At 38.3% G+C, this 19313-nt stretch overlaps 1 protein-coding gene across 4 annotated transcripts in view; it reads left to right on the top strand.

The window, feature by feature from the left end:
* Positions 1–19313, top strand: part of PRKG1 (protein kinase cGMP-dependent 1) — a 1428274-nt gene that overhangs the window by 1018780 nt on the left and 390181 nt on the right. For all 4 annotated transcript variants that reach the window (XM_025274139.3, XM_025274138.3, XM_044935211.2 and 1 more), the window contains one exon: positions 10326–10389. In XM_025274139.3, the coding sequence (XP_025129924.1) occupies positions 10326–10389 (64 nt within the window). The remainder of the gene's footprint in view (positions 1–10325; positions 10390–19313) is intronic.

The following is a 19313-nucleotide window of genomic DNA, read 5'->3' as shown; positions in this document are numbered from 1 at the left end:
TCTGATGCATTACAAAGTTTGTTTTAATTATTAAATGTGTTAAATAATGCTAACATTTAGGACAGAAAAAAATGCATCTCTGTTGTTGCTGTTGTTCAGTCGCTCGGTTGCGTCCAACTCTTTGCGACTCCATGGACTGCAGCACTCCATGCTCCCTGTCCTTCACCATTTCCCAGAGCTTGCTCACATCGAGTAGGTGATGCCATCCAACCATTTCATCCTCTGTAGCTCCTGTCTCCTCCTGCCTTTAATCTTTCCCAGCATCAGGGTCTTGGTGGGTGCAAATGTTTACTATGTGCCAGGTACATTTTTAATGTCTTATATCTACCATCTAGCTTATTTTTACCACAGCCGTATGCAGTAGGTGGTATTATTCCCTTTTATTTTAATCTAAGGAGGCTGAAACCTAGTGAAGTTAAATTATTAAAAGCATAGCTGATAATTAGTAGCAGAGTCTAATTTAGCTGTTCTCTTTTATTCTAAAGAACATATGCTTAGTCACTATAGAGTCTTCCTAGGTAAGGAGTTTATATTTATCACACAGAGAGTAAAATTATGCCTCATGTCTCTATAATGATTTGTTTTGCCTAAAGTATTCTTACATGCAAGAAAAAGAAATTCTAATTTTTATTATCTGGTGCAAGATGATAGGCAACTATTAAAGGGTTGGAGCCATTTGTGTGATAAGGACTAAATGCTGCTGATATAAAATAAATCTGAAGTATATTTGGGTGGGAAACGAGGAAGGGGATAGAGAAAGACCAGTTTTAAGGCTTGAATAATAGAATGAACCAAGATCAATGCCAAAAGATTCAATTAAGAGAAAAAAGTATGTTGAGGGCAGAAAACCTTTTGCTGAGCTTACTAAGGGGAAAGATTAGATACCTGTAAGATTAAGAAGGATGCTTATTTTAATTCTTTCAATTAAGAGACACTGATGTATAGAACAGTCTTTTGGACTCTGTGGGAGAGGGAGAGGGTGGGATGATTTGGGAGAATGGCATTGAAATACGTATAGTATCATATATGAAACGAGTCGAGAGTCCAGGTTCGATGCACGATACTGGATGCTTGGGGCTGGTGCACTGGGACGACCCAGAGGGATGGTATGGGGAGGGAGGAGGGAGGAGGGTTCAGGATGGGGAACACAGGTATACCTGTGGTGGATTCATTTCGATATTTGGCAAAACCAATACAATATTGTAAAGTTTAAAAATAAAATAAAATTAAAAAAAAAAGTAGATTCATCAATAGAAATTGATTTCTTTGGTAAGCCAGATACATCTGTGCCTTTGAGATCCTCAGCCTCTGTCTCCTCCAATGCAGTGTGTTACAAACAAAATACTCAAACAAAAATTCTTGGGGCAAAAAAATAATAACACATATTACCTTGGTCTTCCCTGGTCATTCAGACAGTAAAGAATTTACCTGCAGTGCAGGAGGCCTGGATTCAAACCCTGGTTTGGGAAGATGCCCTGGAGAAGGGATAGGATCTTGGGCCTCTTTTGTGGCTCAACTGGTAAAGAATCTGCCTGCAATGCAGAAGACCTGGATTTTATCCCTGGGTTGTAAAGATCCCCTGGAGAAGGAAAAGGGTACCCACTCCAGTATTCTGGCCTATAGAATTCCATGGACTGTATAGTCCATGGGGTCACAAAGAGTCAGACATGACTGAGCGACTAAAACTTTAATTTTTTTCACATATTAATATAACCTATTTTAATGAAAACATTTTCCGAAACAAACAAGCAAACAAAAAACAGTGAAAAGAAACTTGATTTTATATTTTTGCAAGTCTGTCAGTATCTGTCTTAGAAGACAGCGCATTCTCATATCTGCTTCAGTATTATTCAATCTGTTGAATTTCTGGGTTTTTTTTGTTCAAGTATTTTAAAAAACCAGCCTCACAAAGATGTGGAGCATAAAAAGGGAAGAGTATATTAATGGCCTTTTCAGATAATAGTGGACATTCTTATTTGACACTACACCAAAGCCCAGCAAAGGTACTTTCTTACAACTTAGTTGTAATGTGAAATCTGAAACCATATCAATGAACTTTTCATACTTAATTAAATTGTAATCTGTTTACCCATCTTGTACTTGGAATAGCTCTTTCCCCTCATGACCTTGTAACATCATACACTAGTCATCTGGAAAATACTGGTTCAGAAATTATAAAATTTATGATACCAAAAGAATCACATTTGTTAATATCAACATTCACCAATGATCCCATCAAAAAAGCCTTCAATTATTAGAAAACCGTTAAGCCCACAGTGGCAGATAAAAGTTTTCTGAAGTTTGAGCTTTCATTTGAAACTTAGAATTTTATTATTGGCAGCAAATGCTAGCTGTTGTTTCCTTTGAAGTGACAGTCTCACTTGGTTTTTTATTTTTGAAAAATTATCTGCCAAATACTCAAGTCTGAATAAGCACAGTTTATGGTTTTTGCCTAGTAAAAACTTATGTTGTGTAAAAAAGTGGCTAATTCAGCTTGCAACTGAAGCAATTATACAAGGGATTTTTCTTGAGAAAACCATTGTACTTCAGTAAGCAGAGAGACACTTTCTGTATGTTTGCCATTTTGTCATATAGAATCTTAAAATGAAGTGTACTCAAGGGTTAAAATTCAATACAATTAATAACTTTCACCAAAACAGTTTAAAGTAAAACTAGGTTTTTACTTTATCAATTTTTTCTGTGTGTATAAGACTATATGACTACTATACTTGATATTCCATATATAGTGAGTAAAGGATATAATGTGAGTATAAGAATATAATGATGACTAGTATACGAGGGTTCCATGGTGTACTGATTAGCACTCTAGACTCTGAATCCAGCGATCCAAGTTCAAGTCTCGGTGGAACCTCCAGACTTCCCAGGTGGTGCTAGTGGTAAAGAACCCACCTGCCAATGCAGAAGATATAAAGTGACTCTAGTTCAATCTCTGGGTTGGGGAGATCCCCTGGAGGAGGGCATGGGAACCCACTCCTGTATTATTGCCTGGAGAATCCCATGGATAGAGGAGTCTGGTGGGCTACAGTCCATAGCGTTGCAAAGAGTTGGACATGATTGAAGTGACTTAGCACGCACATACTTGGTGTCACTGCCTTAATTTGTGTTGAGGGGGCTTTGCTTTTGCACCACCAGGGCAACATAATAATGCTGAAAGCTCAACTCTCTGTACACCAGTGCCAGACTGAACCTTGGAGACAGAGTTTTAGGTGAAGTAGAAAGGGATAGCTTTATTACTTTGCTGGAAAAAGGGGGACAAAGTGGGTTCCTGCCTGGAACAACTATGTGTCACAACGCCCAGAGGATTTGATGAGGGGATTTATAACAATGGTCCAAGGGTGGGATCTCTGACAAGATTTAGGTGTGTGGGGAGCCTGGAGGAGAGCATGGCAACCCACACTGTTGCCTGGAGAATCCCATGGACAGAGAAGCCTAGTGGGTTACAGTTCATGGGGTCGCACAAGCGACTTAACACACACAGGGCTTGCATGCCTTTAATCCTTTAATCTCCTAATCTTGATGGTCTTCTCTGGTCCCTTTAATTTTGCCTCTGGTGTTTTCCTGGTTGCTTCTCTCTTGATTATTGTTGTTGTCCTGTACAACTCTTTGTACCCAATGGACTGCAGCACGCCAGGCTTCTCTGTCCTTCACTATCTCTCAGAGATTGCTCAAACTCGTGACCACTGAGTTGGTGATGCCATCCAACTGTCTCATCCTCTTTTGCCCCCTTCTTCTCTTGCCTTCAATCTTCCCCAGCATCAGGGTCTTTTCCAGTGAGTCAACTCTTCGAGTCACGTAACCAAAGTATTAGAGCTTTACCTTCAGTTTTAGAGCTTCAGTCCTTCTGATGAATATCCAGGGTTGATTTCCCTTAAGATCGACTGGTTGGATCTCCTTGCTGACCAAGGGACTCTCAAGAATCTTCTTTGCTGCTGCTGCTGCTAAGTCGCTTCAGTCATGTCCGACTCTGTGCGACCCCATAGACGGCAGCCCACCAGGCTCCGCCGTCCCTGGGATTCTCCAGGCAAGAACACTGGAGTGGGTTGCCATTTCCTTCTCCAATGCATGAAAGTGAAAAGTGAAAGGGAAGTCGCTCAGTCGTGTCCGACTCTTCGTGACCCCATGGACTGCAGCCCACCAGGCTCCTCCATCCATGGGATTTTCCAGGCAAAAGTACTAGAGTGGGGTGCCATTGCCTTCTCCAGAATCTTTAGGACCATAGTTTGAAAGCATCAACTCATCAGTGATCAGCCTTCTTTATGGTCCAAATCTCACATCCATACATGATTACTGGAAAAATCATAGATGGACCTTTGTCAGCAAAGTAATGTCTCTGCTTTTTAATATGCTGTCTAGGTTGGTCGTAGCTTTTCTTCCAAGGAGCAAGTGTCTTTTAATTTCATGGCTACAGTCACCATCTGCAGTGATTTTGGAGCCCAAGAAAATAAAGTCTCTTACTGCTTCCATTTTCCCCCCATCTATTTGCCATGAAATGATGGCGCTGGATGCCATGATCTTAGTTTTTTGAATGTTGAGTTTTAGGCCAGCTTTTTTACTCTCCTCTTTCACTTTAATCAAGAGGCTCTTTAGTTCATCTTTGGTTTCTGCCATTAGGGTGCTATCATCTATGTATCTGAAGTCGTTGATATTTCTCCCAGCAATCTGGATTCCACTTTGTGATTCTTCCAGTCTAGCATCTTGTATGATGCACTCTGCATAGAAGTTAAATAAGCAGGGTGACAATATATAGCCTTGACTTACTGCTTTCCCAATTTTGAACCAGTCCGTTGTGCCATGTCTGGTTCTAACTGTTGTTTCTTGACCTGCATATAGGCTTCTCAGGAGGCAACTAAGGTCATCTGGTATTCTTATCTCTCTGAGAATTTTCTACAGTTTATTGTGATCCACACAGTCAAAGGCTTTGGTATAGTCAATGAAGCAGAACTAATTGTTCTTCTCAAATTCCCTTGCTTTTCTGTGCTCCAACGAATGTTGGCAATTTGATCTCTTATTCCTCTGCCCTTTCTAAACCCAGTTTGTACATCTGGAAGTTCTCAGTTCATGTACTGCTGAAGCCTAGCTTGAAGGATTTTCAGCATAACCTTGCTAGCATGTGAAATGAGCACAGTTGTTCAGTAGTTAGAACACTCTTTGACATTGCCCTTCTTTGGGATTGGAATGAAAACTAACCTTTTCCAGTCCTGTGGCCACTGCTGAGTTTTTCAAATGTGCTATCTTCTTGAGTGCAGCACTTTCACAGCATCATCTTTTAGGATCTGAAATAGCTCAGCTGGAATCCCATCCCCTCCACTAGCTTTGTTCGTAGCAATGCTTCCAAAGGTCCACTTGACTTCTCATTCCAGGATATCTGGCTCTAGATGAGTGACTACACCATCATGGTTATCCATGAAATTAAGATATTTTTTGTATAGTTCTGTGTATTCTTGCCCCCCTTCTTAATCTCTTCTGCCTCTATTAGATACTTGCTATTTTTCTCCTTTATTATGCCTATCTCTACATGAAATATTCCCTTGATATCTCCAATTTTCTTGAACAGCAACTGTTAGAAACTGCCCTTTGGAACTCAGGAAAGGTCGTGAGTTTTGTCTACAGGGAACAGGGACCAAAAAAGACCTCCATGCCACAGAGCTCCATAGGGCCCCACTCAGTTCCAATAGTTCTTCCATTTGAAAAGTTATTCCAGCTATGTAGTTCAGCACCACTTGTGTTTATTACCAAGTGTTCATATGCAGTCTTCTTTAATGATTGGTTGATTCTGATGTCAAATGAATAGCAGCCAAAGAGCTAGTCCCGCCATGACTGATTAATCCATTTATAAGGCAAAAGTGCAATTCTGTGGACAAGATTTTCACCCATCTTTGTGTTTGCAGCAAAATCTTTAATTCAGCAAAGTATGGTGTCTTTGAAAAGAGGCAGTTCAATAATTTCTTTTACTGGCTTCTCCAGCAGCCATTCAGCAAAGTCAGTTCTCCAAGACTTTATTTTTTGGCCTCCTAAAAGATGCTTACTCCTTGGAAGAAAAGTTATGACCAAACTAGATAGCATATTGAAAAGCAGAGACATTACTTTGCCAACAAATGTCCGTCTAGTCAAGGCTATGGTTTTTCCAATAGCCATGTATGGATGTGAGAGTTGGACCATAAAGAAAGCTGAGCACCGAAGAATTGATGCTTTTGAACTGTGGTGTTGGAGAAGACTCTTGAGAGTCCCTTGGACTTCAAGGAGATCAAACCAGTCCATTCTGAAGGAGATCAGCCCTGGGATTTCTTTGGAAGGAATGATGCTAAAGCTGAAACTCCAGTACTTTGGCCACCTCATGCGAAGAGTTGACTCATTCACTTTTCTGACTCACTTATCAGAAAAGACTCTGATGCTGGGAGGGATTGGGGGCAGGAGGAGAAGGGGACGACAGAGGATGAGATGGCTGGATGGCATCACTGACTCGATGGATGTGAGTTTGAGTGAACTCCAGGAGTTGGTGATGGACAGGGAGGCCTGGTGTGCTGCGATTCATGGGGTCGCAAAGAGTCGGACACGACTGAGCGACTGAACTGAACTGAACTGATGATGTGACTTCTCCAGTCAATGCAGTATGGTAGCTCATTCCGTCAGATGCTTCACTTGCTTCTTCATTTGCACTTTGAAAAGGTGTACCAAACAATTTTAAGCTTAAAAATTTCATCATGTTTACATGAAAAATTTGTTTCCTTTTCTTTAAATTTTGAATGATTGGGCACAAAAGGATATCGTAAGTAACATAATAGTATTTTTAAATTGTTCTTTTTAGATCTGTATGCTCAAATATTTGGGATGGAATTTCATGAAACCTACAATTTGCTTTCAGATTATCATCAAAAATATCTATAAACCTATTTATCAATATGCATATAAAGTTAGATGGGTTGAAGGCAGATAAAGATGGCACAGTGTTAACAGTTGCTAATCTAGGTGGTGGGGATACAGGTGATTCTTGAGCTCTTCTTTCAGCCTTTCCATTTATTTGACATTTTTCATAGTAAAAAGTTAGTTAATAAATGAAGTCACTGAATGAAAGGTTATTCATATTATTGCTTCACTTCTAAGTCATTGAAAGAATATGGCATGGTTTTAAAACTTACTCGAGGTATTTTAAAATAGTTTTATTGTGAAGTGTGCTCTGCTCTGCTGTTCTTAGTCACTCAGTCGTGTCTGACTCTTTACAACCCCATGGACTGTAGTCCGCCAGGCTCCTCTGTCCATGGAGATTCTCCAGGCAATAATACTGGAGTGGGTTGCCATGTCCTTCTCCTCCAGCGGATCTTCCCAACTCAGGGATCGAACCCAGGTCTCCCGCATTGCAGGTGTATTCTTTATCATCTGAGACACCAGGAAAGCCTGCTGTGGGGTGGGTAGCTCAACAAGTCATCAGCATGATAGTCATTCAGATAAAAATGTTCTTCCTTTTTCTTTCTTATCTGTACTGTGTTGTGACCTCTAGAAGAGTCTCAAGATCCCAGTTATTTTAGCTATAAAAGGGATGACTATAACAATGTTTCTTTGATAAGTCTGTTTATTTCCTGTTAATTGATTTCCATTTTGTTAGATCTGAAAGTGCTGAAATTGTTACCAAGAATTCTTTAGTGTTTCTTCATTAAAATCATCCTTAATTTTTATTGATAATAAATGGCACTGAATGTTGTGAAGCATTGTAAAAGATCATGTATATGTGTGTGTGTGTGTGAAGATCGTGTGTGTGTGTGTGTGTGTGTGTGTGTACATATGTGCAAGCTCAGTCACTTTAGTTGTGTCTGACTCTTTGTGACTCTGTGGACTGTAGCCCACCAGGCTCCTCTGTCTATGGAATTCTTCAGGCAAGAATGCTGGAGCGGGTTGCCATGCCCTCCTCCAGAGGATCTTCCCCCATCTATGGATCAAGCCCGTGTCTCCTGTTTTTCCTGCATTGTAGTGGGATTCTTTACCACTGAACCGCCAGGGAAGTCCATATGTATATATATGTACATACACACACACACACAGTGGAATATCATTGTATAATGTAAAATAATACAGTAGAAGGAAATCCAGCTATTTGTTTTCTACTTCATGGGTGGACCTTGAGGGCATTATGCTAGGCAGAGGGAGAAAATTACTTCATGGCATCACCTATATGTGGAATCTAAATGAAGAACTCATAAGAACATAGAACAGTAGTTGTCAGGGACTGAGAAGTAGGGGGAATAGATTACAGAGTTTCAGCTTCTAACCATAGTTGATAGCACTATATTGTATAACTGAAATTTACAAAAAGAGTAGAACTTACAAAGTTTGAAAAGTACATAAGAATAAATAAACGAGGTGACAAATGTGTTAATTAACTAGGTTAACTGGATGAGAGGAATTGTTTCACTATTTTCACTTTAAATATCTTACATTTTTGTCAATTATACCTAAATAAAGCTGAATTTTTAAAAACTAAGTAAAATTGTAAAAAATAATTTATTAAAATGCCCTCCTAAAACTTAACGTTTTTGTTTTCTTTAGTGGGTTACATAGTCATGCAAATATTATTTTTTTTTCTCATGACTAAGAATGCTCATGAAAATGAAAATATAGAGTGGCTTGACATAGACTTAGCACAGAAGTATTAGGGCTCTCTAAAGAAGGCAGCCAATTATAATAAAATGAGAAACACTCAGTTGAAGTTTGTGTTTTTCATAAATACCCACTGGGATAGAAATATTCTAATTATTCTTACATCTCAGACGAAACTGAAATATATAGCTCATTAAAAGAACACGGAAGGACTAGCTTTTTCAACCTGCATAACTCATGGAAACAGCTTCCTCTGTCTTCCTCTCTTTCTCTGATATATTTCATCCAGCTGCTGAAATAGACTGCCTTCTGGAAATTAAAACCCACGTGGCTCAGACCATAGCAGTAAATCTGGTGGAACAGATGGTCCTGGATGAATTGTTTTACCTCTGCATAAAACCTTAGGATTTTATCAATAGGCTTTACACTAAGTAATGGGAATCAGAGTGACAAATTAACAGTAAAACTTTCATGCTTATACCCAAACACTATGTTCTGGCTTCTTACGTTGTGTTATTCTCATCAAGCCAAAACCATTGTCCTCTAGCAACAAACCAAAGATAAATCTCATCCAACTCATCTAACTCATTTAAATATGTTTGTTCTGTAGCAGTTTACCTAAAGATTGAGTTTATCTGAAGATCAGTCTTTAATAAAATACCTTACATACAAATGTATATTCACTCATTTATAGTCTTTTCTCTACTCAAGATTGAAATAGGGTTACATGAGAATTTAGTTCCACATCCCAGTTAGATTTTCTAGTGGAGTGGATTTTCAAGAATTTTATGTTAATGAGGTTTTTTTTTTCTTTTAAAGCTGCTATCATTATCCATAGAAAATAAGTTTCATTGATTTGTGTATTCAACATAATTCAATATTTCCTTGCTGGTCTATGAGTTTCCCTAATAAGAAGCTGAGAAGACATTTTTCAGGAACTGCTATGAATCTGGACTTTCTTTCTCCATCCTGTCTGATCTGATCCCTGTAACTGTCCTAGGAAGCATGTGTACATCCATATTTTCATAACTTTATTCAACACATGTTCTTGAGTTGTTATTAACAAATCACTAAAAATATAGGAACTGAGCAAAATAGATACAGGTCTTATTTTTGTGGCGTTTGATTTTGGCAGTGAGGATGGGCGGCAGCAAATATCTGACTAATAATCTAATTACAATTGCAGGAAGGGAGAAAAGAGATGATAACAGGCAGACCTTATCTAGCTGGGGAGAGATTGGTGAAAGTGGGAAACTTCCAGTGTTACTGAATGCATGCTTGCAGTGCTCAACGTGTCGTCACTAGAGCTGTGTCTTAAAAGATGGGTAGCAGTTGGCCTGTCGAAAGGGGAGATAGAAAGTACGTATATGTAGGGGGAGTTCCTGGAGAGGGTGATGGAACTGGAAGGAATCTGGTGACAGCAGGCTGAGAAGGGAGAGAGTGGTTTTCTCCCCTTGTAACTGAGGCATTCAAGGTCACACTAGGAAATGTAAGTGAAATTTGAACTCCGTTCTGTCCAACCTCCAATTCTTTCTTGTACATCATGTCTTTCCCCTGTTAGTCATCAGATTATGCCTAAGTTATTGCTATGATCTTCATCTGCAGATTCTTAGTTAAGACATCTTTTTACATGTTCATTCAGATATATTGCTGTTTTATTTATAAAAGTGAGCTGCAGTACATGCCTTCAGCATCATCTCTGTATTGTTTTTCAGCGTTCCAACATTCCAGAGCCTTCCTGAAGAGATCCTCAGTAAGCTTGCTGACGTCCTTGAAGAGGTAATTGTTTTCAGTCCTTGAACTTTTTGAGATGGGACTCAACCCATCACAGCTGTGCAATAAGTCACAAACTGCAGAGACCTTTAACATTTTTTTGAGCACTGGGATGAGATATGTATTTGGCTTCAAATAAAAGCAGCTTTAGCATATCTGACATTTATACACAATTAGAAATGTGACAATCAACTTAACTATCGCAGAAGGAAATTTTTTTACTGTGGCAAACATATTGTTACTTTGATTTCCAAGAAAGGGAGATGGCATATATATCTCTTATTTCAATTGGTGATAAGCACCGTTGTACTCACTGCTACTCGGAAGATATAAATTAGCAAATTTATAACATGAAATAGAAGGTTGGGTACATATTTTTTAGCATATGAGTATTTTATGTGTGTAATTGTATGTGTGAATGGGAAAGTATCACTGTTACTTCTTTTTCTCTGTACCTATAAAGCACAGGAAATACTGAAGCAGGAGAAAGGCAGGAGGTTTACACAAGTAGTGTCTTGAGTGAACACAAGAGTATAGGGTCCCTGGTGCCTATAGAAACAAGGAAGGCACCGTACCTGGGCAATTATGCAGGTAGGGAGGTTGATGGAGTGGCTGGCTCTGTGGCAAATCTCTTCTGACATCTATTTTCTCAGTGATCTAGAAAGCAAGACCATCAACTATGGGGCAGATGTTTGAGAGGTTTGAAGACAGAAGAGAAGGTATGAGAAAAGTAGAAGAGGAAATGGACTAGGAAGGCACAGTATGATTGCTAGTCATCATTCAGGCACTATTTGACATTACCAATCCCAAATCTCAATTAAACAGGCAAAAAGAGTTCAGCCAGGATGTATGAGAAGACAGGTAGATCAAACTCCACTCGGTTGTACCAAAGGATGGGAGAATTTTTAAAGCACTGGAGTGAGTTGGTGGAAAAGTATTCCAGTAGGGGTGTTGCCACAGAGTAGGTTCTTATCTCATTGCAGAAAGAATTCAGAAATGAGATGGAAGTCAAGAAAGAAAATGAAGAGTTATTAAGCTCTCAAGGGAAGAGCTGGGACCCATGTGGGCAGTTGCCCTGAGTTTCTTTGGCAAGTTGGTTATATGAGGTGTGAAAATAAATGGGCAGAATATTCATGGAGGAGAGAGGGGTTTGGGGTAATATATTTCCTGATTTTTATCCTAGCTCTACCTTCCAGGGTAGGAAGGATTTTTGTCCTTATTTAGTCCTCGAGAAAGACATTCCTGAGCTGTAAAACAGGAGATCATCAGCCTAGAAGATCTGTATCTCAAAACAGGCAAATTGAGAATTTACATTTGAAAATTTTCTAGAGTAAACACCCTAAGAACAGGGAGATCAGGAGCCTAATAGTGTTAGAGAGAAGCCTATCTAAAGTTTAGTCAAAGTGAGGGGGCTGTTCAGTCTGTCTTGCTTACCAGCCCATTTGCTCTTGTGTGCTTTTTCAGCCCCATTTGTTTCTCTAGATTCAAGTCCCAAGTAGATAGAGAATGGGATTTAATCAGGACTGGTATTTTGCCAGGAAAAGCTGAGTGGCTGAAACAGGGAAAAGGGGTTGAAGATGCATGTGAAGGAAGGATTATAGAGACTGCTCCTGGAATTTCGATTGGGCAAGAAGGAGAGGGATGCTGAAAGGAACAAGGGTCAGTGAGTGACTGGGATCAATGGATTTTAGTCTCAGGAGGCTGAAGAATTTTTGGAGTTGTGCTATCATAGAGAGAAACCAGAAAGATACTAAAAAAGTTTTTGTCTCTAAGTACTCACAATACCTCATAACTCAGTCAGTAAAGAATCTGCCTGAAATGCAGGAGACACAGGTTCGATTCCTGGGTCGGAAAGATCCCCTGGAGAAGGAAATGGCAATTCAGTACAGTATTCTTGCCTGGAAAATTGCATGGCCAGAGGACCCTGGCGGGCTACAGTCCATGGGGTCACAAGAGTCGGACATGACTTAGCGACTAAACCACCACCACTCACAATACCAGTAATTATATGATACATAGAATTTCAAAGGTTTATGTCCACAAATTCTTAAGAGTCTTTTTATCAGAGTGAGCTCTCCTAGGATTTACTGTTCTCTCTCATCTTATATGGGAACACAAAGTAAAACAAAAGTAACATTTGATTCCTATGTTAAAATATAAAAGATCCATGACAAAAAATTACTGGCTTCCTTTCTTTCTGAATATGCCAACCACTGTACTTGCAACCTCTGTAAACGAAAAGCTGCTTTCCCCAGTTCTTTTCCTTGTTGAATACACTGAAGAACTCTCTGATGACCTTTTTCTTTTTTTCTAAATAAAATGAAATAAAGTACAAAATCACTGGCCCCAATCAAGCCTGTCCAAAATAAAATAAAATAAAACCCCATGAAATGCTTTAATCATTTTCTTTCTTTTCCACAGCTGTGGAAGCATTTGCTATGTTTTGCAAAACAATAGCCATAGCTCTATAAATAATTTTGACCAAAGAAATATTTTAGTATTTTATGTCCGATTTTCACATCAGAAGATGCCTTAATTTATGTTATACAAGCCACAGTACAGTCTACAGCAAAACTGCATGAAAATAGAAACAGATGATTAAGTGCCCACACATTTGCTCTGAAGACATACAAATGAAGTAAACAGCCAAAATATGAAGTTAGATGTATGAATATACTACCCAATGCACAAAAGTGTTCAAGTTGACTAAACAAGCACAATGAGAAATTAGATTAAATTATGTATCAGATAGAGTGAAGCAAATTTGGAAGAACAAAACAATACCAGTGTCACTTAACATTAAAGGAAATGTGCTTGCATAATAATTGAGCTGTCTTTCTTCCTACAACATCTACAAGAAAATGAAAGAATCCCAGATCATTTTGAAAAGAAAGCCTGTATAATCATTGTGTTCAACAAAGAAGCTTATAGCCTTGTTAAAACAAATATTTATGGAACATCTGCCACGTGCCAGTAATTGTTCCAGACTCTGGGATTCAGGAGCTTGTCCACCCAAAGCATGTTTCAGTGGAAGGTACAGATGAGACACAAGGAAATGGCATCAAAATAGCATTGAGTGAGAAGGCCACTCTGTATTGGGTTAGGGAGGGAAGACCTCTCTGGTCTCAAGCTGAAATCTAAAAGCAGATACAGGATGCCATGTGTACAGGACAGAGAGAAGAGAAAGCATAATGTCCTAAACTAGGAATGAGTTTGCTGTTCTTAAGGAATAGGAAAAAAAAAAAATTACAGTGAAATGAGATGAGGCTAAAGAAAATAGCCAAGGCCAGGTGGCAGGGGACTTTGCTGATTGTGATAAGGAGTTATGATAAGGTTTTTAAGTGCAACGGGAAGATTTTGAGGGTTCTAAGCCATAAAATGACATGATTTGGGTTGTGTTTAAATTGTTAGCTCTCTGTGAGAAGAATGGATTATAGAAGGACAGATCAATTAGACAAAATAGCCCCAGATGAGGGTAGACGTTTGTATGTGGATGTACTTTCTTATTGACTGTTTCATTCCGTTCATTATCAAACAGAACTTCCAGCTCATGAGGGGAACGTTTTCAAGAATAGGGGCAGGGTACACAAGGACTGAGAGTTAACCCAAAAAAGGAAACAAACATAATGAAAGAGGAACGAACGTAATGTTATTGGTTAAGTGATTTAGGAGGGTATTTGTGACTGGAGGACAAATACATGATGTTTGGGGCATCCTACTCTAAAATTGAAAAAGAAACCATTATATGAGTAATTTCTGCCACTGCCCACACCCCCGCCCCCAACTCTTCCATAATTTCTAGTGTAGATGTACCCATTTATCTGTTCTTCCTTATGAGACTGTAAACCGGGAACAAATATCCTTATTCTTAGTGTTGTAATTTAGTGCTGCTTTCTTTGTTTCCTTTATATCACATAGTACAAGTATTTTCTTTATTGAATCTCTCATGACTTTTTCAGGAACATAGGAAAATTTCCTCTAGTTCCTTTGAGAAGTTGTGTTTATGCATAGATATCAAGAGGTTCTTGGTCAAAGGTCTATCCAGATCAAGAGCAACAATCCCAGCATTTTCTTAGGTTGTGTTTTGCAAGGGAAGTTGAAGTAATTAATTGATTCTCTAAATAGTAACCTTCATCGTCACTATAGTATGTTCTCATCTCGTATCTGACATAAAGTAAGTCTTAATACTTAGTGGAGATCATTTTAAGAGCTTCAGATTTGTTTTGCTAAATAAGTTATTTTATAGTTTGTAAAATAAATTATAGGAGAGTTTTTAGGCACATGTAAGGAATAGCAAGATCTGACTTTGTAAACTAGTTTCATTAACTTCTATACTATTCTGTATAATACAGTGAAAACTATGTTGAATTCATTCATGTTGAATGAATTAGTCAAATATGAAATCTAGTCTGAAAGCCTAGGAAGTTCCTATGGGTAAATGAAAAGAGCTGTGAAGTTATAAATAGGATCTAATCTTTTTTTCTTACTATAGCAACCTAACACTTTCCTTCTTCCTTTATGTACACATAATTAGTCTCTGTAGATGAATTACATTTTTCAGATGGATGGAAGAACCTATAGCTAATCTCCACCTGAGAAATAGCTTCCTTCAGTGACTACCTACCCAAACACAATGGAGGAAAGTCACTAAATAACTCAGTGTCTAATATATACCCACATAATAGAACTGTGGTGAGATCTTTAAAGGAAACAACAAATAAAAACAATTTCTTATAGAGAGGAGGAGCAGAGATTAACCTGATATCATGTTACAAAGAAGCTTGAAAATTAATTTGGGAAGGAGTTACGCTTTCACCAATAAGGGTGAAAATGCTTAAATAACTCAAGTAAAACCATATTTTTATTGAAGACATTAGATTGAACAATCAAGTTAAGCCAACAAGTTTGCTTTTTACCACTGGTATAGCTCATTCTTTCTTTGTAAATAGAAGTGGGACGTGGGTGCTATATTTAAGTCTCCTGATTTTTAAATAGAAAATAAAACATGTGAGAATCACTTCTTTGGTTACACTGAAATCTGTTTCACATCCAGTTCACTCATGAAACACTGGATTCGGTTGTTTTAGAATGAGAAACTGACATATGACTCAGCAATCCCACTGCTGGGCATACACACCAAGGAAACCAGAATTGAAAGAGACACGTGTACCCCAATGTTCATCGCAGCACTGTTTATAATAGCCAGGACATGGAAGCAACCTAGATGTCCATCAGTGGATGAATGGATAAGAAAGCTGTGGTACATATACACAATGGATTATTACTCAGCCATTAAAAAGAATGCATTTGAATCAGTTCTAATGAGGTGAATGAAACTGGAGCCTATTATACAGAGTGAAGTAAGCCTGAAAGAAAAACACCAATACAGTATACTAAAGCATATATATGGAATTTAGAAAGATGGTAACAATAACGCTGTGTGTGAGACAGCAAAAGAGACACAGATGTATTGAACAGTCTTTTGGACTCTGTGGGAGAGGGTGAGGGTGGGATGATTTGGGAGAATGGCATTGAAACATGTATGTGAAAACGTGTATGTGAAACATGTATGTGAAACGAATCGCCAGTCCAGGTTCGATGCATGATACAGGATGCTCAGGGCTGGTGCAATGGGATGACCCAGAGGGATGGTTTGGGGAGGGAGGTGGGAATGGGGTTCAGGATGGGGAACACATGTACACCCGTGGCAGATTCATGTTGATGTATGGCAAAACCAATACAATATTGTCAAGTAATTAGCCCCCAATTAAAATAAATAAATTTCTATTAAAGAAAAGAAAAAACAGTGCACCTTACCTCGTCAAAAAAAAAAAAGAGAGAGAAATACTTCTGCTTCACCAGCTTTTTAAGAGCTCTCTACCTTTGGGTCTGCAGCTTTATGTGATTAGATCTTAGATACATTTGAGTCTAAATAATGGATTGTTCTGGTTTGTGTCCTTATACAGGGCATTTATTTATGTTTTCAGTTTGGGGATATTTATACTGTTATGGCCCTGACAAGATCTTGAACAAGTAATACTCCTCCAAGTTTTTGAAATATTAAAGAGGACAGGATGAGAAAAATAGAAACAGAAAAGAGGCAGGGAGAGAAAACTTTTTTTTTTTTTCATCTTAACCATTGCTCGATAATATGCTAAAAAGCAAATACTGGATCACAGTCCAGGGATCATTATTGGAAAAGGAGGTTAATGTAACACAAGGTACCCCACGGCGGATTCAATATGCATTGTTTTAGCTGTGCAACAGTTCCTTGATGTCACCATGTCATGTTGACGTCTTCTCAAATTCCTTTGCATTCTCTCCAGTTGTGAGTAATTCAAGGAATAAGTACTACACTTGATGAGTTATTGGAATGCTCTGAAACTTTCTCTTTTTATCATTCTAAACAGGTCTAGACTCTTTCTAAAGAAACTAGTGTAGTAGTAAAAGTAAAAAGTAAAAAAAGTTGCTCAGTTGTGTCCGTCTCTTTGCAACTCCATGGACTGTAGCCTTACAGGCTCCTCGTCCAAGGGATTTTCCAGGCAAGAGTACTGGAGTAGGTTGCCATTTCCTTATCCAGGGGATATTCCCTACCCAGGGAAGTAGACAGAAACATTATTAATTCTCTTAGAAATCTATTGTTTTGACTAAACTTTTTGATTCTTGCTATTCAGGGCCAAGTTGGAGGGAATTTTAAGTACCCATTCTTTTCCAGTTGCTTTGGCCTGGTTGCCATTTCCTTGTCCAGGGGATCTTCCCAAGCCAGGGAAGTAGACAGAAACATTATTAATTCTCTTCAAAATCTATTGTTATGACTAAAATTTTTGATTCTTGCTATTCAGAGCCAAGTTGGAGGGAATTTTAAGTACCCATTCTTTTCCAGTTGCTTTGGCCTGAAGGAATCTGAATTTGGACAGTTACCTGTTTTGATCTACCTGGTTCCTTTTGATTCTTTTTGGGTTTTCACATCTACAGGGCAAATGACTGCTTCTGAAGGAAGAAGAAGTAGAAGGGTGTATGTTTGTATTTTTGTGGCAGGGTGGAGAGATTAAAAAGTAAAGACAAACTTTCAGTTCATATGAATATCTGCCTATCTTACTCTATTATACAAGTAAATGTAATGGGAGAATATATTTGCAAATTATAAACGTGATAAGGTAGTTGTATTAGTCACAGTTCTCCAGAGAAAACAGAACCAGTAAGATGTGCATGTGTAGAAAGAGAGATTTATTTTAAGGAATTGGCTCCTGAATTATGGATGCTGGCCATTTCAAAATCTGCAGAAGAAACTGGCAGGCCATGGAAAAGCTAATGTTGCAGTTCAAGTTCAATGCCATCTGCTGGCAGAATTCCTTCTTGCTTGGGGAATGTCAGTCTTTGTTCCTTTAAGATCTTCATTTGATTGAAGGAGGCCCACACACATTATGGATGGTAATCCACTTTAACATTTAAATCAATGAGTTTTGAGTAATCTAGTCTCAAAGTTCACTTGCTGAAAAGTTAATCTTATAACACACACACACACAATTCAGAATAATGTTTGACCAAATATCTGAGCACTATGGCCCAGCTAAGTTGACACATAAGATTATCATAAGACTTATATCTAGAATATATAAAGAATACTTACAATTTAATAATAAAATGATAAATAGGTCAATTTAAAAATGAGTGGATTTAAAAAGTTAATAGATAAAAATGAGTGAATAGATATTTTTCAAAAGGAGATATACAAAAATCCAATAAGTACATGTTTCTTATTGGATTATTATTAGCAATCATCAAGGAAACAAAAATAAGAACCCTAATTATGCACCACTTCATACCCTAAAGGGTGGCTAGAATAAAAAAGACAATGACAAATCTTGGTGAGGATGTAGAGAAATTGTAACTCTCGTACGTTGCTTGTGGGATTGTAAAATGGTGCAACTTCTTTGAAAAACGGTCTAGAACTTGATTTGTATCTCTTTAAATTACGTATTTTGCTTATTTGTATAATCTATACCATAGTCTACAAAATATTCAGTTTTCATTTTTATTCAACTTCCTTAGTTGAGTTAAACCAGTAGCCCTATACCTAACAAAGACCCAAAATATCTAAACAGGTTGGAATAATGGGTGGAGTCCACTAAAATTAGGTAAGAGAGGAGAATATAGTTTTGCACATGATTAAAAAGAAAAAAAAATACAGAAGGAAGGAACAGAAGGATAGGATGGTGAAGACAGGGCAGAATGTAGGCAATATTGCTGGAAACAAGGGAAGAAAACAATTGAAATAACTTATAAATTTGCCCTGGAGAAGACTTTGGGGGAAGGTATTGGATTCCTTTTTAACTTAGTGGACACAACTTTCTGTGTTCAAAGGATGGGGAACTCCATCTCTAAAAATAGCCTGGATGAAGGATTTAACCCATCACTGATGAATAGGGATAAAGCAGTATCTGCCTCTTGTAGTACTGTAGGTCTTAAATTGTATAATTATTGTAAAATTAGTAGCATGCAAACATCATTTCAGATGTCCATCATCAGTGCTTACCAACCCCTTTCACATGTTGACACATAATGGAAAATGTTTACCCTACACACATATTGAGGTTAACAAATAAAACTCCTTATGACTAGAGGTGACTGGTCAGGGATTTTGACTGTCCCAGGTCCTACTGGACTCTCCATCTGAATGGCTGAGGAGGCATTTTGTAATGTCTGGAGACATCTATGCTGGTTATAATATTGAGTGAGGTTAACAGAAGGCTGCCACTGGCCTCAAATGGGTAGGGGCCAGGGTGCTATTAAACAGCCTACAATGCATAGGACAGCTTTACAACAATCCGTCCAGTACCAGATGTCAGTAGTGCTGAGTCTGGGAAATTCTCCTGTAGAGTAACTGGGATAGGACTTGGGAAACTCTGCTGCAAGTATGAAGGAAATAA

The sequence above is a fragment of the Bubalus bubalis genome, chromosome 23, assembly GCF_019923935.1.
Source record: "Bubalus bubalis isolate 160015118507 breed Murrah chromosome 23, NDDB_SH_1, whole genome shotgun sequence".
Lineage (NCBI taxonomy): Eukaryota > Metazoa > Chordata > Mammalia > Artiodactyla > Bovidae > Bubalus > Bubalus bubalis.
The sequence above is the reverse complement of the archived record's forward strand: the minus strand, read 5'-3'. Positions and strand labels throughout refer to the sequence as shown.